The sequence below is a fragment of the Cyclopterus lumpus genome, chromosome 17 (genome assembly GCF_009769545.1).
Source record: "Cyclopterus lumpus isolate fCycLum1 chromosome 17, fCycLum1.pri, whole genome shotgun sequence".
Lineage (NCBI taxonomy): Eukaryota > Metazoa > Chordata > Actinopteri > Perciformes > Cyclopteridae > Cyclopterus > Cyclopterus lumpus.
The window spans coordinates 23,195,944-23,218,238 of NC_046982.1; the positions used below are offsets into that span (position 1 = coordinate 23,195,944).

A 22,295-nucleotide genomic window follows, 5' to 3' on the forward strand; every position below is an offset into this window, starting at 1 on the left:
CGCATCATGAGAACATTATCATTTACCTTCAGTCAGTACTCACTTTCACTGAGCAGAGCCTGAACGCATCATGAGAACGTTATCATTTACCTTCAGCCAGTACTCATGTTCACTCAGCAGAGCCTGAACGCATCATGAGAACGTTATCATTTACCTTCAGCCAGTACTCATGTTCACTGAGCGGAGCCTGAACGCATCATGAGAACGTTATCATTTACCTTCAGCCAGTACTCATGTTCACTGAGCGGAGCCTGAACGCATCATGAGAACTTTATCATTTACCTTCAGCCAGTACTCATGTTCACTGAGCGGAGCCTGAACGCATCATGAGAACGTTATCATTTACCTTCAGCCAGTACTCATGTTCACTGAGCGAAGCCTGAACGCATCATGAGAACGTTATCATTTACCTTCAGCCAGTACTCATGTTCACTGAGCGGAGCCTGAACGCATCATGAGAACGTTAACATGTACCTTCAGCCAGTACTCACTTTCACTGAGCAGAGCCTGAACGCATCATGAGAACATTTCATTTACCTTCAACCAGTACTCATGTTCACTGAGCAGAGCCTGAACGCATCATGAGAACGTTATCATTTACCTTCAACCAGTACTCATGTTCACTGAGCGGAGCCTGAACGCATCATGAGAACATTATCATTTACCTTCAGTCAGTACTCATGTTCACTGAGCGGAGCCTGAACGCATCATGAGAACGTTATCATGTACCTTCAGCCAGTACTCGTGTTCACTGAGCGGAGCCTGAACGCATCATGAGAACGTTATCATTTACCTTCAGTCAGTACTCACTTTCACTGAGCAGAGCCTGAACGCATCATGAGAACATTATCATTTACCTTCAGTCAGTACTCACTTTCACTGAGCAGAGCCTGAACGCATCATGAGAACGTTATCATTTACCTTCAGCCAGTACTCATGTTCACTGAGCGGAGCCTGAACGCATCATGAGAACGTTATCATTTACCTTCAGCCAGTACTCATGTTCACTGAGCGGAGCCTGAACGCATCATGAGAACTTTATCATTTACCTTCAGCCAGTACTCATGTTCACTGAGCGGAGCCTGAACGCATCATGAGAACGTTATCATTTACCTTCAGCCAGTACTCATGTTCACTGAGCGGAGCCTGAACGCATCATGAGAACGTTATCATTTACCTTCAGCCAGTACTCATGTTCACTGAGCGGAGCCTGAACGCATCATGAGAACGTTAACATGTACCTTCAGCCAGTACTCACTTTCACTGAGCAGAGCCTGAACGCATCATGAGAACATTTCATTTACCTTCAACCAGTACTCATGTTCACTGAGCAGAGCCTGAACGCATCATGAGAACGTTATCATTTACCTTCAACCAGTACTCATGTTCACTGAGCGGAGCCTGAACGCATCATGAGAACATTATCATTTACCTTCAGTCAGTACTCATGTTCACTGAGCGGAGCCTGAACGCATCATGAGAACGTTATCATGTACCTTCAGCCAGTACTCGTGTTCACTGAGCGGAGCCTGAACGCATCATGAGAACGTTATCATTTACCTTCAGTCAGTACTCACTTTCACTGAGCAGAGCCTGAACGCATCATGAGAACATTATCATTTACCTTCAGTCAGTACTCACTTTCACTGAGCAGAGCCTGAACGCATCATGAGAACGTTATCATTTACCTTCAGCCAGTACTCATGTTCACTGAGCGGAGCCTGAACGCATCATGAGAACGTTATCATTTACCTTCAGCCAGTACTCATGTTCACTGAGCGGAGCCTGAACGCATCATGAGAACGTTATCATTTACCTTCAGCCAGTACTCATGTTCACTGAGGGGAGCCTCAGTTATATCATGATGAATGCATCATAATATAACTGAAGGGAACCTCGGTTGGTTCTCCGTTAGCGGTGCTGCTATCGCTGCTAGCTTCCTCCTGTTGGTCTAAACACTGATTGGTTGTGAGACTTACGCTCTGCAGCTCTCTGCAGTTGAAGAGGCGGGGCAGCAGCAGCATCCTCACCGGGATGGTCAGCAGCAGCATGAAGGGGAAGGCCAGTGCCGCCGCTGTCGCCATGACGACCCACAGGAGAGACAGACAGGTCAGCTGGATGACAGTGAACAGGTGCATCCTCAACGTCCGCACCTGTGAGACACAGACAGACAGGTATGCTGATGGTCTATTTGTGTATTTACATGTGATGTGTCTTTTTATAGGAACTAGTTTGCACAACTGACTGGAACTTGATGTTCCCTTCAAACAAGTCCCAAGTCAAGTTCAACAACTCCCAAGTCATGTCCCGAGGCAGATCTCAAGACAAATTCCAAGTCAAGCAAGCCCCACATCAATGTTAGACCAGCAAGTCAAAGCCAAGTCCCAAGTATAGTCTCAAGCCAAGTCCAGGTCAAGACCAACAAGTTTCAAGTCAAGACCAACAAATGACGTGAAGTTTGAGTACAAGTCCCAGTCAAAAGAGGTAAGTCCAGGTTCAAGCTTCATGTCAAGGTTAGTCCTAGGGTGAGATTCAAGTGAATAAAGTCCCAAGACTAGTTAAAGGCACGGCCACCAAATAAAATAAGTAAACAAGTTGTTAAACAAGTCTGACTCTTGTCCAGAACCTCTGGCGCTGGGTGATGTGCCTGTCTTCCCCCAGGGGGCGGGGCTAACCTTGCGGACGTAGTTGTGATCAGGGTGGTACTTCGGGGGCATCAGCAGCAGGATGAGTCGCTCAGTGAGCTGTATCCCATTAAGCGACATCACACCCATGTAGAGGAAGATCCCAAACAGAACCGCCAGTGGGATCTGACGCAGAACTTCCCCGATGACAATGGACAGACCTGAGGGGGAAATCCAGAGCAGAAGAAGTAGTAATGGTAGTAAAAGTAGCAGCGGGTAGAAGTACACTGCAGTGACTTACCCACTAACACCGCCACCAGGAAGCCCGTCACCCGCTGCTCCTTGACCTCCTGGATGCGCGGCTTGTCTCCCGGAGCGACGGCTTTGCTCATGACGGTGAGGGCATTGGTGTGAGTGACGGAGCGAACTGTGGCGGCCGATAACCAGGGCAAACCAAACAGTGCCGAGACTCCACCCACCACCACGATGATGAGGAGATCCAAGTGAAAACCAGTTCCCTTCACCAGCATCCTCTCTTTCTTACTGACGATCAGCCTGACGGACAGACGCAGAACTAATTATTTCAATAGTCTTAACTGAGAATAAAATACAACGGCAAGAAGAAAATGTTGTACGCTGTGATCTGGGACTCCATGAAGATGAGGATGAAGACGAGGATGGCCGGCAGGATGCTGGCAGCCATCATCCAGACAGGAAACTGCCCGTCCGACCCCAGAGGAGAGATCCACCAACCACGTTTCTCCGGACTGGACACTGAGAATCCACTGGGCACGTTCAGTTTCTGTCAGCCGACAGGAAGAGGGCGTTTAAATGTCTGTCCCAGTGTGTTGTGTCCACACAGGAGTCGTGTGATTGTTAGAATCAGCCCGGGTCTGACCTGGGTGTAGGTGTCCTCCACGCTGTAGTCCACCAGCACCATGATGAGGATAGCAATGGGGACACCAAAGTCTCCAATGATCCTACGGAGCTGAAACACACAGAACACCAGCTTATGGACCAGTGGTTTGTTCTCCAAAAGTAAGAACCAACAAGTCTACTCCAGGTGCATTGAAGACCAGGACCCAGTGACGTTTTGACAGAGTCCCCGGATCTAAGACTAAGAGATGGAGCTGTTGAGAGAATGATCATTCTGTTATATATGTTGTGAAATAAAGTGCAAATGAAATGAAGTGCAACTGCAAGATAAATAAAATAAACCTTCAAGAATCTGTAAATCTGTACTCAAACTCTAGTTTCATAACTGTATACTTGTACTTGTATGTGTCGACACCCCTTCCCCTTGTGTGTTATATGTACCTTAACCTTCATCTGTCTGTACATACCTTTGTACCTGTATATGTATGTACCTGTGCCCTTATCTGGATGTGTACTCATACCCGTACTTGTACCTTTACTTGTATTTACTGACCGTGCCGGGGAAGAAGGAGCTGTTCTTGAACTTGCGCAGGTAGAAAGCGATGAAATATGTTCCCACCATGAGAACAAAGGACAGCAGAGCTGTGTTTGGTTCTCCAAGAACCTTCCCAGGATCCCCAGCAGCTGTAGTGTAGTTGCACATAGATGGAGATACTGTGTTGTTTCCATGGAAACAGTTTTGGAGAGGATGCTCCTGGAATATCTGGAAAAGATCAACGCAAAGAAGAAAAGACTCATTGAGGCTCCATGTCGGGCGGTGGCTGAAGGCACTGCCTCTTTCGGCGGAAAGACCAACCATAAAAACTACGTGGCTTGGGTCGTCAAACACTAAGTAAAGAACCAGAAGGACTTTGCACCAAAGATTCACAAGGTCCTTTAATATCATTTGAAGCACAATCTTACTTAACAAACCTTTCGTAAGGCAACAGGCTTGTTGTGGACCTGTGACCTCTGACCTCACCTTGACCAGTTTGGCGAAGGTCTCATAGATGAAAATGAGGGAGATGAGGAAGGAGAAGATCTCTTGAGTGAAACGGGAGACAAAGCGAACCAGGATGCTTCCCTCGAAGGCCACAGTGAGAAGAACGATGAGCACCAGCCAGAAACCGATCCAGACCCGACCCGTCAGATACTCGACCCCATTGGCTTTACAAAACTACATATGAACACACCAGGGAGGTTTCAAGGAACAGTTGATAGGTTGGCTAACGAGATACATAGCATTCTCGACCCCTTGTGAATCAAACACTTAATATGTTGCTCGTGGTCAGTGATGGCGACATTTAGATTCATCAGAAACATTTGTATTAGTTAAGGCAGATATTTCTTTCAACATTTTCAGGCGTAAATAAGAGTGGTTTGTGGAAGACGCCTTTAAAAGTACTTTACTTTACAAAACACTAATTCTCTAAACATTCTGCACTTACTTTGTGTTTCTAAAGCGTTCAAGAGTTGCAGCGATCCGGCTATTTCTTTTTCCATTCAAATTCTGATTCCCCATCTCAGGGAATGTACTGATACAGAGAACCAATTTGATATGATGGCTGTCTTCCCAAACTGAACGTCTTTGTGAATCTGCTCACTAGGTAAGGTAAATGGCTCTTTAACCTGAGTCTGACACAGGAAATGGTTCTCTAACAGCTAAACCTCACTAAAAGTGTTTCAGTCAAGCGTCTCTTTAGAACAGATTATACCTGATTGAGACTGTGTTTTGAACTGATTAACTGTCTCTCCACTTATTGATCACCTGTCTGCAGACACTGTTGATTTCTTCCCATGGAGCCGACATGAAAACTATTTGGGTTCAGTAAATGTTTGCTGTCAGTCCGGCTGGTGAAGGTTAGCGAGCCGCTCTCACAGAGGTAAGTAGTCGCATGATTGGAAGACAGAACGCTTACATCTAGCTTCCTTTGTGTTCTGGAGACTTCCCAGAGTAACAAGGACACTGTTTCTAGAAAGGCATGTTGCCTCAGCTCCTATTTTGATCCAGGTGCGTGGGGTTTCTGTCAGGTGAGCTTACCGTGTAGAAGGCCTCTTCGAACACCAGCAGTGGCCCAGAGAAGCCGATCACCAGCAGAGGCTGAGCCCCCAGCACACTGAACACGATGCCATGCATCGCCGTGGCCACGATCAGCTCGGACACACCAATCAGACCCTCGGTTTTCTCACCTGAGCCACAGCAAAAGAGAACATGGCTAGAAAACCTTCACAGAAAATATATTTGAAAACAAATTCCTCTGTTATAATTTCAGAAGGGTCTTTGAGAGGCAGCCTTTTCTCCAACCAACTTGTGGCAATTAAAAACGTGTTCAACCAAATCTCAAAAGGAAGTTCAGTGTCTGTCAGTGTTTCTGAAGTCCAGACTCACCCAGAAGTCCTCCAAAGGTGATGGCAGGTGACAGAGCGGCAAAGTAGATAAAGACGATGGCGGCCATGCACTGAGGGTTCAGAGCATCTCGAATGTCGCTGAGGTACTGAGGGTAGCGCCGAGTCACGTCTTTGATCAGACCTCCGAAAAGACGGCCTGATCTCCTCAGGGGCTCATCACCGGGTTTGGAGGGCACGAGGGAGTCTGGTAGATAAGAACTGAGCTCTGTTATTGTCTGCTCATCAAGCTGACATCACAACATCACGGTTTGGACATTACGTCCCTCGACTTTATCTTAAAGTGGCAGGGCACGGTGAGAGTGCAGACCTCCGCCAAGGCCATCTTCAGAGTAGAAAAATAATGCAAACAGACAAACAAACCAAACCGGAAACACGCCCTCCTTAGCGGAGGTAGAAATATGACATATGAGCTAAATATATGAATTTACCTAGCAAACATCTCAGACTTCCACCGAGATGCGTAAGATTACCACATCAAACCAAGCTCCTGTCAAAAAAACCTGCCTGAGCTCTTAATCTACTTTTATCTGAAAGTAAAGCGCTCAGCATTTTGTTCTGAAGTCTGTTGCATGTTCTTTTGAGAGAATGACATCAAAGCTCAAACCTGCTTTTGAAAAAAGATTCAGTGAAGCGTTTCAAGACTAAGCTATGCTTGAAGGAGTTGGAATTCAGTGGCAAGGCCAATTGAGCAACCCGGAGAGGCTCAGAGACTGTGATTGGGCTGTCGCACTGAAGCTGTAAAAAACAGCATTTGACACAGCTTAACTTTCAACTCTTTCAACCAAGATGCAAACAGAAGGTTTAAGATGCTGTTCATGGAATCCTGATTTGGTACTTTTGTGGTAAGTCATCTCCCGACTCTGCTCTTATTTCCTGTCCTAAAAACACATCTTACTTTGAATAAAAACAGATTAGCACTTCAGTGGCACTTGAATGGCACTTACTTATGGTATTACTTATGGTGTTCCTTATGGTATTACTTGTGGTATTACTTATGGTGTTCCTTATGGTATTACTTGTGGTATTATTCGTGGTATTACTTGTGGTATTACTTATGGTATTATTTATGGTATTACTTATGGTGTTCCTTATAGTATTACTTATGGTATTACTTATGGTATTACTCATGGTATTACTATGGTATTACTTATGTTATTACTCAAGGTATTACTTATGGTATTACTTATGGTATCACCTATGGTATTACTTATGGTATTACTTATGGTATTACTCATGGTATTACTCATGGTATTACTATAGTATTACTTATGGTATTACCTATGGTATTACTTATGGTATTACTCATGGTATTACTTGTGGTATTACTTGTGGTATTACCTATGGTATTACTTATGGTATTACTTATGGTATTACTCATGGTATTACTTGTGGTATTATTCGTGGTATTACCTGTGGTATAACTTATGGTATTACTTATGGTATTATTTATGGTATTACTTATGGTATTACTATGGTATTACTTATGGTATTACTTATGGTATTACTTATGGTATTATTTATGGTATTACTTATGGTATTATTTATGGTATTACTATGGTATTACTTATGGTATTACTTATGGTATTTTTGTAGTTTGGGCTTTCTTGAAGAAATGTCACTTTCTTGATTCTTGTTGTTCTGAGTTTGTACTCATGGTTGTAAGTCTCTTTGGATAAAAGCGTCAGCTAAATGACATGTAATGTCTCTTATCTAATAAAAGCTAAAGTGTTTGGTAAAAACATGGATAGAAGAGGATCAGCAATTCAAAAAGGTCTGCTTATGATAACCGACCTCCGACCGGCTGAACAATGGTCTGTCTCTCTTGCAGTTTGCTGCTCTGCTCTTCCTCCCTCTTTCGCAGCATTTCTCGTTGGAAGCGGGCGACCGAGCGGAGCAGCTCGTTGCCACCAACGTCAGAAGGAGGGAGGACGACGCTGCAGTCCAAGAACCGGTTGATGGCCGTCAGCAGGTCTTGGCGGTCGTCGGCCTGGTACGCTGCCTCATGGAAGAGCTGAGGGAGCCGACAGAGGCAGAATTCATTTGAACACATCACGTTGGTTCAAGACAGTCCAGCACCTTCAGAATATCCATCCATCCATCCATTATCACCCGCTTATCCGGGGTCGGGTCGCGGTGGCAGCAGGTTCGCAGGCCGACCCAGGCCTCCCTCTCACCCGCAACACTTTCCAGCTCATTCTGGGGGATCCCGAGGCGTTCCAAGGCCAGCCGGGAGATATAATCCCTCCAGCGTGTCCTCGGTCTTTCCCGGGGCCTCCTACCAGTTGGACGTGCCCGGAAAACCTCTAATGGGAGGCGTCCAGGAGGCATCCTGACTAGATGCCCGAACCACCTCAGCTGACTCGACTCCAAGCTCCCCCCTGATGTCCGAGCTCCTTACCCTATCTCTAAGGCTGAGCCCGGCCACCCTACAGAGGAAGCTCATTTCGGCCACTTGTATCCGAGATCTCGTTCTTTCGGTCACGACCCAGAGTTTGTGACCATAGGTGAGGGTTGGAACGTAGACCGACCAGTAAATGGAGAGCTTTGCCTTCCGGCTCAGCTCCCTCTTCACCAAGACGGACCGGTACAGCGCCTGTTTTACTGCTGCAGCCGCACCGATCCGCCTGTCGATCTCCCGCTCCACCTTACCCTCACTCGTGAACAAGACCCCGAGATACTTGAACTCCTTCGCTTGGGGTAGGCAGTTTGCCCCCACCTGGAGGGAGCAATCCGCCGGTTTCCGGCAGAGCACCATGGCCTCAGATTTGGAGGTGCTAACTCTCATCCCTGCCGCTTCGCACTCGGCTGCAAAACGCCCCAGTGAATGCTGGAGGTCACGGTCCGAGGAGGCAAACAGGACCACATCATCCGCAAACAGCAGAGAGGCGATCCCGAGACTCCCGAACCGGATCCTCTCCGCCCCCTGGCTGCGCCTAGATATCCTGTCCGTGAAGGTCACGAACAGGACCGGTGATAAAGGGCAGCCCTGGCGGAGGCCAACACCCACCGGGAACGTGTCTGGCTTACTACCGAGGAGACGAACACAGCTCCTACTGCAGGCGTACAGAGACCGGATGGCCCGTGCCAACGGGTCCGGCACCCCATACTCCCGCAGCACCCCCCACAAAAACCCAGAGGGACCCGGTCGAAAGCCTTCTCCAGGTCTACAAAGCACATGTAAACTGGTTGGGCAAACTCCCAGGACCCCTCCAGTAATCTTGCGAGGGTAAAGAGCTGGTCCACTGTTCCACGACCGGGACGGAATCCGCACTGTTCGTCTTGAATCTGAGGTTCGACAAGCGGTCGGAGCCTCCTCTCCAGCACCCTGGCATAAGCTTTTCCCGGGAGGCTGAGCAGTGTGATACCACGATAGTTCGAACACACTCTCCGGTCCCCCTTCTTGAAGATGGGAACCACCACCCCGGTCTGCCAGTCCATGGGCACTGTTCCCGACCCCCATGCGACACTGAAAAGGCGTGTCAACCAAGACAGCCCAACAATGTCCAGCGCTTTCAGCATCTCAGAGCGGATCTCATCCACCCCTGGCGCCTTGCCACCAAGGAGCTTTTTGACTACCTTAGCGACCTCTGCCAGGGATATGGGTGAATCCACCCCAAAGTCTTCCGGCGCTGCCCCCTCTCCGGGGGACATGTTGGCCGGGTTTAGGAGTTCCTCAAAGTGCTCTTTCCACCTCCCGACGATGTCCCCAGTCCGGGTCAGCAGTTCCCCCCCCCTGCTGAGAACAGCCTGGGGTAGACCCTGCTTTCCCTTCCTGAGCCGTCGGATGGTTTGCCAGAACTTCCTTGAGGCCAACCGAAAGTCCTTCTCCATGGCCTCCCCGAACTCCTCCCATGCCCGAGTTTTAGCCTCCGCGACCATCGCCGCTGCAGCCCTTCTGGCCCGCCGGTACCCGTCAGCTGCTTCAGGAGACCCCTGGGCCAGCCAGGCCCGAAAGGCCTCCTTCTTCAGTTTGACGGCTTCCCTCACCCCCGGTGTCCACCACCGGGTTCTCGGGTTGCTGCCACGACAGGCACCGATGACCTTCCGGCCACAGCCCCGAGCAGCCGCGTCCACAATAGAGGCTTTGAACAAGGTCCACTCGGATTCCATGTCCCCAGCCTCCCTCGGGATTTGTGAGAAGTTCTTCCGGAGGTGGGAGTTGAAGACCTCCCGGACAGGATCCTCTGCCAGACGTTCCCAGTTCACCCTCACTACACGTTTGGGCTTGCCAGGTCTTTCTAGCCGAGTCCCCCGCCATCTGATCCAACTCACCACCAGGTGGTGATCAGTTGACAGCTCTGCTCCTCTCTTCACCCGAGTGTCCAAGACATACGGCCGCAGATCAGATGATACGATTACAAAGTCGATCATTGATCTCCGGCCTAAGGTGTTCTGGTACCAGGTACACTTATGAGCCACCTAATGTTCGAACATGGTGTTCGTTATGGACAAACTGTGGCTAGCACTGAAGTCCAACAACAAAACACCATTCGGGTTCAGATCGGGCAAGCCGTTCCTCCCAATCACGCCCCGCCAGGTTTCTCTGTCATTGCCCACGTGAGCGTTGAAGTCTCCCAGGAGAACTATGGAGTCGGCAGGCGGCGCCCTTTCCAGGACCCCTCCCACCGACTCCAAGAAGGCCGGATACTCTGAACTGCTGTTCGGTGCATAAGCACAAACAACAGTCAGAGCCTTACTCCCCGCAACCCGTAGGCGCAGGGAGGTGACCCTCTCGTTCCCCGGGGAAAACTCCAACACAGCGGCGCTCAGCCGGGGGCTCGTGAGTATCCCCACTCCCGCCCGGCGCCTCTCACCCTGGGCAACTCCAGAAAAGGACAAAGTCCAACCCTTCTCCAGGAGCTTGGTTCCAGAGCCCATGCTGTGCGTGGAGGTGAGCCCAACTATATCTAGCTGGTACCGCTCCACCTCCTGCACCAGCTCCGGCTCTTTCCCCGCTAGTGAGGTGACGTTCCAAGTCCCTAGAGCTAGTCTATGCCGCCGGCGATCGGTCCGCCCAGGTCTCCCGCCTGGCCCGCCGCCCGGTCTACATAGCACCCGACCCCGATAATTCTCCCTGCGGGTGGTGGGTCCACAGGGTGACTGCTGTTCCATGATGTTTTTTCGGGCTGAGCACGACCGGGCCCCATGGGCGAAAGCCCGGCCACCAGACGCTCGCTGACGAGCTCCCCTCCTGGGTCTGGCTCCGGGAGGGTGCCCCGGTTTCCCTTGTCCGGGCAAGGTAGCTTCAGTCCGTGGGCTGCTTATCATCAGGGTTTATTCAGGATAGTGATGCAAAATCCAAAACAGTAGCAGATGGTATTAAACCTGCAGGGACTCGCCTTGTCGGACATGAGCGTGGAGATGGAGCGTCCAATCTGATGGTAGTCAATGTTGGCGGTAGGCGGACCCAGCAGGAGGAAGAGGAACCTTACAGGAACCGGAACCTCGAGGACGGACTCCAGCAGGACCGCCTCCTGCAGCCGTACGAACGCCATAGACGGCTGCTCCAGGAAGCCCACACTGCCTGCAGACACATCAGAGGGATGCAATAAACCCACTGGACCTCACGCTCTACAGAGACAGGAATGAAGATGATGACGTGACGCGTACCCACAAGGACGACGGTGGCCTCAGCTCTCTCTGGGATCTTCTCCATCAGCTTCACTTCATGTTTGGATCTGGAGAGACTGATGGGCAGGGCTTCTTTCTATATATATATATATAGAGAGAGAGAGAGAGAGAGAGAGAGAGAGTGAGAGAGAGAGAGAGAGAGAGAGAAAGAGAAAGAGAGAGAGAGAGAATATACAGTATAGACCCCCTTTCTGTTAGTAAACACAAGATTGTACATCATTAGAGCTGGCTAGTTAGCTGATTAGCTTATCTATCATTAGAGCTGGCTAGTTAGCTGGCTAGATTGTCCATCACTAGAGCTGGCTAGTTAGCTGGATAGCTTGTCTATCACTAATGCTGGCTAGTTAGCTGGATAGCTTGTCTATCACTAATGCTGGCTAGTTAGCTGGATAGCTTGTCTATCACTAATGCTGGCTAGTCTTCGGAGCTGCCACCTGCTCGTAGTCTCCCAGCGGCGAGGAGTGAGGAAAAAGGAACCGGAGACTGTTGGGCTCATTTTCTGTCACCAGTGTAACATTAGCATGAAAGCATGGTGGAAAGAGCAAGGTAGCTTGCCGATCTATGCTTCATCCACACACTCAGTATTTAAAATAAAATAAAAGTAATGTGACATTGTGCTGTTTCATCTGCTTCTCTTAGGCACATGACCCTTAAAAAACAGGGAACAGATGTTACAGGTTAATTTGACCTCCACCGGAGCTTCTGGTCATGATCAAACTTTGAGTCTGTAACAGACTTCTTATTACCTTGGACTTCTCTCCATCCGATTCTTTGTGATTCGTCAGATTGATGGAAGGCTCTGATTGGCCGTTGTGTCTGTCCATCAAGGTGGCCATGTTGGCTGCAGAGATGTACCTGCTGAACAAGCTGTGATCTTTCTCATCACTGGGGTGACTGAAGAAACAAACACAAATAAATAAGTAAGTGGATGGATGAACCATTAAGTGGATAGATGAAGTATTAAGTGGATGGATGAACCATTAAGTGGATGGTTGAACCATTAAGTGGATGGATGAACCATTAGATGGATGGATGAACCATGAGGTGGATGGATGAACCATTAGGTGGATGGATGAACCATTAGGTGGATGGATGAACCATTAGATGGATGGATGAACCATGAGGTGGATGGATGAACCATTAGGTGGATGGATGAACCAATAGATTGATGGATGAACCATTAGATGAACCTGTGTTTGAGCAGCAGAGCTTGGAGGACGTTGGCTCGGTCTTCAGCTTTGATCTGATCTGAGATCACCATCTGCTCCACCACCTGCTGAGCGATACCCGGCAGAGTCTTCTGTTTCAGATCCAGAAGCACCGCCCCTGAAAACACAACGCCATGACCTCACACCGTGACATCACCACACATTGACTCTTTTTACCAAAGAAAATGTTCTTTGGTCAATTTGAAGGACTTTTTTAGATTACATTACATGTCATTTAGCTGACGCTTTTATCCAAAGCCACTTACAATAAGTGGCTTTGGATAAATAACCGAGAAGATAAATCCTCAAAAAGTGGTGTGTTTTGATGCAATCGTGTTTCCTTTAATTGGTCTATAATTTTGGGCCAAACCCTGAATTTGCACCCAGAATCGAGACATTTTGGACTTTAAGGGGTTTAGTCACTCAAATGAAAGGGAACAATAAAGGATCTCTGGCTACAGACTATGGGGCCTGAGCTATGGTGGTGTGCAGAGTCTCTCCACCGGGGGCAACAGAGAGACTCCTCACCGTGGGAGATGGTTTTTCTGAGCTCCAGCAGGGAGCGGAAGGACAGGGAGGCGACATGTGGTCTTCCCCAGCGCTCCGTCTCCTCCTCCACCTCCTCCTCAAACTTGATCCACCGGGCTGTCTCCCTCCACTGCAGCTCCTGGTTCCTGTCGATTACCAGCTCGTTCAGCTCCACGAACACCTGGACGCAGAAACACTCGTGAGGATGTTCAGTCGCTGGCCTCAAGTTTCACCGTGACTCTGCGTGTCTCAGCCGACCCTTAAGGTACACCGTGAGCTTCAGGGTGGGACCTGGTTTACACCCTCACACCTCTAACCGTGTGAAGACCAGAGAGACTTCACACCTTCCGGGTTTCAGAAAACTTTTGAAATGAAAGAAATGTAAATTCTGTTTCAATCGACTGTTTGACGGCCACAGAGAAGAAGAAGGTAACTGGAGATGAAGGTATTCTCAAGGGTTCCATAGCTCCCTTATGTTTGTGTCAAATATGAACCCATGAGACATTTAGTGCAACTCTTCTTCCACAGAGACAAAAAACACCTCAAACACTTTTTTAAAATCAAATTTAGACGTTTCCATTTCGCTTTTCTTATGAAATACTTGACAATGAGATTAATTATGCAAATAAAAGACAATTAGCAGGTTCCAGGATGAATGGACCATTTTACAGGCTGAACCAGGATCAGCGACACAGTTCCTGCTTTACAACGAGTGTCAAAAAAACAATGAGAATACTCAAACTGCGAATGATTTAAACTTAACAACAGAAACTCAAAAAATAACCAAACTAAATCAGAGCAAACCTAACTGTATGATGAAACAGGACCAAACCAAACCAGGCTAAAGTGGACTAAACCAAAGATTAACGAAGATAAACTGCTCCAAAATACATTTCAGGCTAAATTATGTCAGAAATCTGGATAAACAGACCAGCAGTACCTTCCTTTGTCGAGTCTTCAGGTCCAAGCCGACCATCCTGAGACCAAGACTGAGAGAGACTGACCTCTGAGTCTACCTCCCTCTACCTGTGTGACTCTACCTGTGTGACTCTACCTGTCTGACTTTACCTGTCTGACTCTACCTGTCTGACTTTACCTGACTGACTTTACCTGTCTGACTCTACCTGTGTGGCTCTATCTGAGTGACTCTACCTGTCTGACTCTATCTGTCTGACTCTACCTGTCTGACTCTACCTGTCTGACTTTACCTGTCTGACTTTACCTGTCTGACTCTACCTGTCTGACTCTACCTGTCTGACTCTACCTGTCTGACTTTACCTGTCTGACTCTACCTGTCTGACTTTACCTGTCTGACTCTACCTGTCTGACTCTACCTGTCTGACTTTACCTGTGTGACTTTACCTGTCTGACTCTACCTGTCTGACTCTACCTGTGTGGCTCTATCTGAGTGACTACCTTTCTGACTTTACCTGTCTGACTCTACCTGTCTGACTTTACCTGTCTGACTCTACCTGTCTGACTCTACCTGTCTGACTCTACCTGTGTGGCTCTATCTGAGTGACTACCTTTCTGACTTTACCTGTCTGACTCTACCTGTCTGACTTTACCTGTCTGACTCTACCTGTCTGACTTTACCTGTCTGACTCTACCTGTCTGTCTCTACCTGTCTGACTCTACCTGTCTAACTCTACCTGTGTGGCTCTACCTGTCTGACTTTACCTGTCTGACTCTACCTGTGTGGCTCTACCTGTCTGACTCTACCTGTCTGACTTTACCTGTCTGACTCTACCTGTGTGGCTCTACCTGTCTGACTTTACCTGTCTGGCTCTACCTATCTGACTTTACCTGACTGACTTTACCTGTCTGACTCTACCTGTGTGGCTCTACCTGTCTGACTTTATCTGTCTGGCTCTACCTGTCTGACTCTACCTGTCTGACTTTACCTGTGTGACTTTACCTGTCTGACTCTACCTGTCTGACTCTACCTGTGTGGCTCTATCTGAGTCACTCTACCTGTCTGACTCTACCTGTGTGGCTCTACCTGTCTGACTTTACCTGTCTGGCTCTACCTGTCTGACTTTACCTGTCTGACTCTACCTGTCTGACTTTACCTGTGTGACTCTACCTGTCTGGCTCTACCTGTCTGACTTTACCTGTCTGACTTTACCTGTGTGACTCTACCTGTCTGACTCTACCTGTCTGACTCTACCTGTGTGGCTCTACCTGTCTGACTCTACCTGTCTGACTCTACCTGTCTGACTCTACCTGTGTGGCTCTACCTGTCTGACTTTACCTGTCTGGCTCTACCTATCTGACTTTACCTGACTAACTTTACCTGTCTGACTCTACCTGTGTGGCTCTACCTGTCTGACTTTATCTGTCTGGCTCTACCTGTCTGACTCTACCTGTGTGGCTCTACCTGTCTGACTTTACCTGTCTGGCTCTACCTGTGTGGCTCTACCTATATGACTTTACCTGACTGACTTTACCTGTCTGACTCTACCTGTGTGGCCCTACTTGTCTCACTTTACCTGTCTGGCTCTACCTGTCCAACTCTACCTGTCTGACTCTACCTTAACTCTACCTGTCTGATTCGACCTGTGCGGCTCTACCTGTGTGGTTTTACCTGTGTGGTTCTACCTGTCTGACTCTACCTGTGTGGCTCTATCTGAGTCACTCTACCTGTCTGACTCTACCTGTGTGGCTCTACCTGTCTGACTTTACCTGTCTGGCTCTACCTGTCTGACTTTACCTGTCTGACTCTACCTGTCTGACTTTACCTGTGTGACTCTACCTGTCTGGCTCTACCTGTCTGACTTTACCTGTCTGACTTTACCTGTGTGACTCTACCTGTCTGACTCTACCTGTCTGACTCTACCTGTGTGGCTCTACCTGTCTGACTCTACCTGTCTGACTCTACCTGTCTGACTCTACCTGTGTGGCTCTACCTGTCTGACTTTACCTGTCTGGCTCTACCTATCTGACTTTACCTGACTAACTTTACCTGTCTGACTCTACCTGTGTGGCTCTACCTGTCTGACTTTATCTGTCTGGCTCTACCTGTCTGACTTTATCTGTCTGGCTCTACCTGTCTGACTCTACCTGTGTGGCTCTACCTGTCTGACTTTACCTGTCTGGCTCTACCTGTGTGGCTCTACCTATATGACTTTACCTGACTGACTTTACCTGTCTGACTCTACCTGTGTGGCCCTACTTGTCTCACTTTACCTGTCTGGCTCTACCTGTCCAACTCTACCTGTCTGACTCTACCTTAACTCTACCTGTCTGATTCGACCTGTGCGGCTCTACCTGTGTGGTTTTACCTGTGTGGTTCTACCTGTCTGACTCTACCTGTCGGACTCTACCTGTGTAAAAGTTGAGCTAACAGGTAGTTAAAGTGTGTGCACTCTGAGTGAGCCTCTGACCTCATGAGGAGTCCGGTCCGGTTGGAGGTGTTGGAGGTGTGACGATGTTCTGATCTGATCTTTGGTGACGTGGACGATCGGCCCTCTGGAGCTCCGCTTCACCAGGTGACGCCTCACGGCAGGAACATCATCCAATCGGTGACCTGGGGGGGGGGTGCATACATGTGGGATGGGGTCAGAGGTTAAAAACAAATGCGCACACACACACATGCCTTTTTACATGCCTTTTGAGGACATTGCATTGACTTACATTAATTTCCTGGAGACCTGCTGACGTTAACCGAACTTGAAACCACCCAACCCGAGCCTAAACCTGAACCTTAAAACCAGGTCTGAACCTTAAAACCTGGTCTGAAGCCTGCACCAACGAGAATGTCCTCACTTTGAGGTTAAAAGCTACAGGAACAAACACACACTGTGGTCTCATGGGAACTTTCTGCAGTCTAATGGAGTTTCAGGCTCGATTGAACTTCAATGAAGAATCTGTAAAACAAGACGTGAACTCTGCATTATCCAATCAGCTCAACACACACACACACACACACACAGGTGTGTTTACCCTCTGCAGTAATCCACAGGTGAGTTTCAGGTTTCTGTAAAAATTAGATTTACTCTGAAAGAAGACATTTTCACATCATTTCTTGAGTCAGCTGACCGTGAACACAAACATCAGTGTGAACCCTGAAGGATCTAAAGGAGCTACAAGGCAACACAGGACTACGCTCAGAGGCTGTGAGGTCAAAGGTCAGAGGATGTCGTATGTGGACAGATTGTAAAGCCGTCTAAGGAGAAGCATCAGATATAGAACGTTTTACTGATCAACACTTTTAGAACTACTTGATATACTTGTAAACCTAAAAAGATTTACATCGCTGACGTCATGGACAGTCTTTATAGACGATAACGTACCAGTGTTGCCTCAGCTCTTAAAGACAAGACTACTCACTGAGATCGGCCTCCTGTCACACAACACACATGATAAATGCCGGCTTGAAGTTGATCCGGGAGACCGATGAAGTCCTCCAGGACCAGGACTAGAACCACACACAGACAGAAACAGTAGATAGAGGCCGTGGGCTCGGCGTGTAGGAGGACCGCATTGTGTTCAGGTCACATGATGAAGGTCCAGAAGTGACAGAAAGCTCCTTCATGTTGGAAAACATTCCTTCAGTGGGTCTTCAGCCAAAGTGCCCCACTGCATACTGGGAGATGCTAATCTGCTGATCTTAGATTAGCACGTTAGCACGCTAACATGAGTTAACGATGAGTAAACACAGCTGTCTAGAGTTCTGATTGTGCGGATCATAAACACACACATTAACACTCTGGTCTCTGGACCCTGGACCCTGGACCCTGGACCCTGGTCTCTGGTCTCTGGACCCTGTACCCTGGACCTTGCTCTCTGAACCCTGGTCTCTAGTCTCTGGACTATTATTATTATTATCATTATACACTATTCATTATTGATTCTTAATCATTCTAATTATTATTATTATTATTATGAGAGGACTTTGATGTATGATAATAATATAATTATTTAACTATAGTAAGTTTTGAAATCTGACAGCTGTAGTTTTACATAAAAAGTATATACATATAGAAAAAGTATATATGTATATATATATATATATACTTGTTATATGTATACACCTATACATGAACATATATAAATATACAGGTTCACTGACTCTTGATGCTGTCCAGGTCGACACACATCAGCGTTTCTGCCTCGTCAGTGTCGTCAACGGCAACGCTTGTCATGATGCAACCGGCTGAGAGTCCGTTGTGATTTGACGAGATGGTTGGAGCATCACTGTGAAGGGGAGGAGCTACACGTTAGGTGGTGGAATAAAAAGAGGGATAAATCCCATATTTTCCTCCCAGGCGTTTGACTCACCTGGTGGGCGTGGTTGTTCGCCCCCCCTCCTCTCCACTCTGACAGTAGGACTCTTCCTCGCCCTCCTCTTCCTCCTGGTCTTCTTCTATGGTGGTTGCAGTGTTAGGGGCGGAGCCTTGCCTCCCCTCCTTCCTCCCCTGGTTGGTCCTCTTCCTCCTGCTCTCATTGGGCGGTTTGGACAGCGGGTGATGAACATGAAGGGAGAAGTGACGGTGATCTGCAGCAGGGACATTTATTTAGGACTGGTATCAAGGACCCCTTTAGGGATCCCAAAGACCCCCTGAAACCACCTAATAGACCCCGACCAGAACAAGAACTTTCCCAAGAAACCACTAGAACCTAGAACATCGTTTTGGTTCCCTACCCTCAAAGTCCTGCTCATCGTAGACTCTACTTTTCTCCGGTGGGCTGCGAGCTGCAGGACCAAGGATCTGCTGAAAACCCTGAACATCAAAGACCTTGTTCAGGTCCTCCTCTTCTTCATCAATATGGCTATGTGGCGGAGGAAGAGGAGACAGAGGCTGTAGGAGGAGAGGGACCATATTAAGTCCAAGATTAAGTCCAAGATGTCATCCCTGTACGGTGTCCCCCCAGCACCCTGTGCACTTGTCGGCCCCCCAACGCCCTGTGCTCTTGTCGGTCCCCCAACACCCTGTGCTCTTGTCGGTCCCCCAACACCCCGTGCTCTTGACAGTAACCCAACGCCCCGTGCTCTTGATGGTCACCCAACGCCCTGTGCTCTTGATGGTCACCCAACGCCCCATGCTCTTGTCGGTCACCCAACACCCCATGCTCTTGTCGGTCCCCCAACACCCTGTGCTCTTGATGGTCACCCAACGCCCCATGCTCTTGTAGGTCACCCAACGCCCCGTGCTCTTGGCGGTTCTCCAACGCCCCATGTTCTTGTAGGTCACTCAATGCCCCGTGCTCTTGGCGATTCTCCAACGCCCCATGCTCTTGTAGGTCACCCAACGCCCCATGCACTTGTCGGTCCCCCAATGCCTGTGCACTTGTCGGCCCCCCAATGCCCTGTGCTCTTGTCGGTGCCCCAACACCCTGTGCTCTTGTCGGTCCCCCAACACCCCGTGCTCTTGATGGTCACCCAACGCCCCGTGCTCTTGACGGTCACCCAACGCCCCGTGCTCTTGTCGGTCCCCCAACACCCCGTGCTCTTGATGGTCACCCAACGCCCCGTGCTCTTGTCGGTCACCCAACGCCCCGTGCTCTTGTCGGTCCCCCAACGCCCCGTGCTCTTGATGGTCACCCAACGCCCCGTGCTCTTGATGGTCACCCAACGCCCCGTGCTCTTGTCGGTCACCCAACACCCGGTGCTCTTGTCGGTCACCCAACGCCCCGTGCTCTTGATGGTCACCCAACGCCCCGTGCTCTTGTCGGTCCCCCAACACCCCGTGCTCTTGTCGGTCACCCAACGCCCCGTGCTCTTGATGGTCACCCAACGCCCCGTGCTCTTGTGGGCCACCCAACGCCCCGTGCTCTTGATGGTCACCCAACGCCCCGTGCTCTTGTCGGCCACCCAACGCCCCGTGCTCTTGTCGGCCACCCAACGCCCCGTGCTCTTGTCGGTCACCCAACGCCCCGTGCTCTTGTCGGTCCCCCAACGCCCCGTGCTCTTGTCGGTCCCCCAACACCCCGTGCTCTTGGCGGTAACCTAACGCACTGTGCTCTTGGATGTCCCCCAACACCCTGTGCTCTTGGCGGTCCCCCAACACCCGTGCTCTTGGCGGTAACCTAACGCACTGTGCTATTAGCACTAATAGTGCTAATAGTGCCAACAGTGCTAATAGTGCCAACAGTTCCAACAGTGCCAGCAGGGCTAACAGCGTTTCCATGAAGAGGGTGGTGCTACGTTTCCACAACGACGCTGTCAGTATGAGAGCAGAGCGAGGATCTAAGCAGTGGGGCACGCTCACGTGCACTAACATGCACTATAACAGTGCTGTTATAGGTCCCTGAACACCCCGTGCTCTTATAGGTCCCCGAAAGGCAAGTGTTGTTATACGTCCCTGAACGCCCCATGCTCTTATAGGTCCCCGAATGCCCCGTGCTGTTATAGGTCCCTGAACACGCCGTACGGATCTGAGCAGATAATATTTTGTTAAATTTTAACATCAGCTCTGTCGTTCCTGGAGGATTTCAGGTGTTTTCAGGGAAAGCTGCTTGAATTTGGTTACAAATGTGTCCGTCTCACATATCCTGTATTGATGACATCACAGCCAGCCGTTACCATGGTAACAACATCACGTAATCTGACAGTGAGCTGAGCCTCAGTACGACCGCTCACCTCGTTCACAGGGACAACAATGTCATGTCTTCATACTTTAATGAGATGAATATGATCTTCTTGAGACAGACTGACCTCGGCACCAGGACCCAGAGAGTTCTGATGGTGGCTCATGGCTCCTTCAGGGGTCAGAGGTCAAAGTGCGTCTGATGTTCAGCAGGTGAGTTCAGGCACCACAACCTGAAGGAGGAAACACTGAAGATTATCAGGATTTTGTGAATGAAAGTGAAGCGTTTCCGGTCACTGGAGGGTGAAGATGTGGCCTCCACATGGCTCTCAACATGGCAACATAGCCTGAAGCTAGAATCTAACAGTGCTAATAGTGCTAACAGGTCCAGCAGTGCCAACAGGGCTAACAGTGCCAGCAGTTCCAACAGGGCTAACAGTTCTAGGGCTAACAGTGCTAATAGTGCCAACAGTTCCAACAGTGCTAACAGTGCTAACAGTGCTAATAGTGCCAGCAGTTCCAACAGTGCTAACAGTGCTAACAGTGCTAATAGTGCCAACAGTTCCAACAGTGCCAGCAGAGCTAACAGCGTTTCCATGAAGAGGGTGGTGCTACGTTTCCACAACGACGCTGTCAGTATGAGAGCAGAGCGAGGATCTAAGCAGTGGGGCACGCTCACGTGCACTAACATGCACTATAACAGTGCTGTTATAGGTCCCTGAACACCCCGTGCTCTTATAGGTCCCCGAAAGGCAAGTGTTGTTATAGGTCCCTGAACACCCCGTGCTCTTATAGGTCCCCGAAAGGCAAGTGTTGTTATAGGTCCCTGAACACCCCATGCTCTTATAGGTCCCCGAAAGGCAAGTGTTGTTATAGGTCCCTGAACGCCCCATGCTCTTATAGGTCCCCGAAGCCCCATGCTCTAAGGGATCCCCGAACACCCTGTGCACTAATGTTAGATCTACTTTGGTTACATCAACACTGCGCTCCTATTGGTCAACGTCACAAACACGATATCAGTGGATAAATGAGTGAATGAGTGAATTAATAAATTAATTCATGAACGAGTGAATGAATGAATAAATTTGTTCTTTATTTAATTAATGAACGAGTGAGTGAATGAATTAGTGAAGGAGTTTAAAGGTCGAAGGTCAAACAGTCAGCTTTAATATTGAGGGAAAAAATCAGAACAGATCTATAATCATTGATTAGTTGATTATATGTTGTTTCACAACAAAAGCTGATAAATGAAATGTAGTAAAAGTACAACGTGTAAATGTACTTCGGGACTTGATATTTGAAAGAACCAATCAGAGAGCAGTTTGGAGGAGACAGGAAGTAGTCCTGTCTTCCGATTGGCTCCTGATTCGTTTACATTACAGCTTATTCATGTTTGCGATAACTGTTCAAATATCATATTTTATATTTTAACTTGTAAACTTTATGTT

The 22,295-nt window shown here is 48.7% G+C and overlaps 1 protein-coding gene across 1 annotated transcript in view; it reads right to left on the bottom strand.

Annotated features, from left to right (window-relative positions):
• The window catches only part of slc4a2a (solute carrier family 4 member 2a), a 22,388-nt gene extending 1,323 nt beyond the window's left edge, over positions 1–21,065 (bottom strand). The window contains exons 1-20 of the mRNA XM_034555205.1: positions 20,976–21,065; positions 18,963–19,119; positions 18,599–18,815; positions 18,390–18,514; positions 16,702–16,844; positions 13,316–13,496; positions 12,770–12,905; positions 12,326–12,473; positions 11,559–11,655; positions 11,288–11,472; positions 7,740–7,959; positions 5,929–6,132; positions 5,581–5,729; positions 4,522–4,716; positions 4,054–4,263; positions 3,523–3,612; positions 3,260–3,426; positions 2,926–3,179; positions 2,676–2,845; positions 1,980–2,153 (exon numbers count right to left, since the gene is read on the bottom strand). Of these exons, the coding sequence (XP_034411096.1) occupies positions 1,980–2,153; positions 2,676–2,845; positions 2,926–3,179; positions 3,260–3,426; positions 3,523–3,612; positions 4,054–4,263; positions 4,522–4,716; positions 5,581–5,729; positions 5,929–6,132; positions 7,740–7,959; positions 11,288–11,472; positions 11,559–11,655; positions 12,326–12,473; positions 12,770–12,905; positions 13,316–13,496; positions 16,702–16,844; positions 18,390–18,514; positions 18,599–18,815; positions 18,963–19,119; positions 20,976–21,014 (3,261 nt within the window). The 5' untranslated portion in view covers positions 21,015–21,065. The remainder of the gene's footprint in view (positions 1–1,979; positions 2,154–2,675; positions 2,846–2,925; positions 3,180–3,259; positions 3,427–3,522; positions 3,613–4,053; positions 4,264–4,521; positions 4,717–5,580; positions 5,730–5,928; positions 6,133–7,739; positions 7,960–11,287; positions 11,473–11,558; positions 11,656–12,325; positions 12,474–12,769; positions 12,906–13,315; positions 13,497–16,701; positions 16,845–18,389; positions 18,515–18,598; positions 18,816–18,962; positions 19,120–20,975) is intronic.
• Between the last annotated feature and the right edge of the window lie 1,230 nt (positions 21,066–22,295).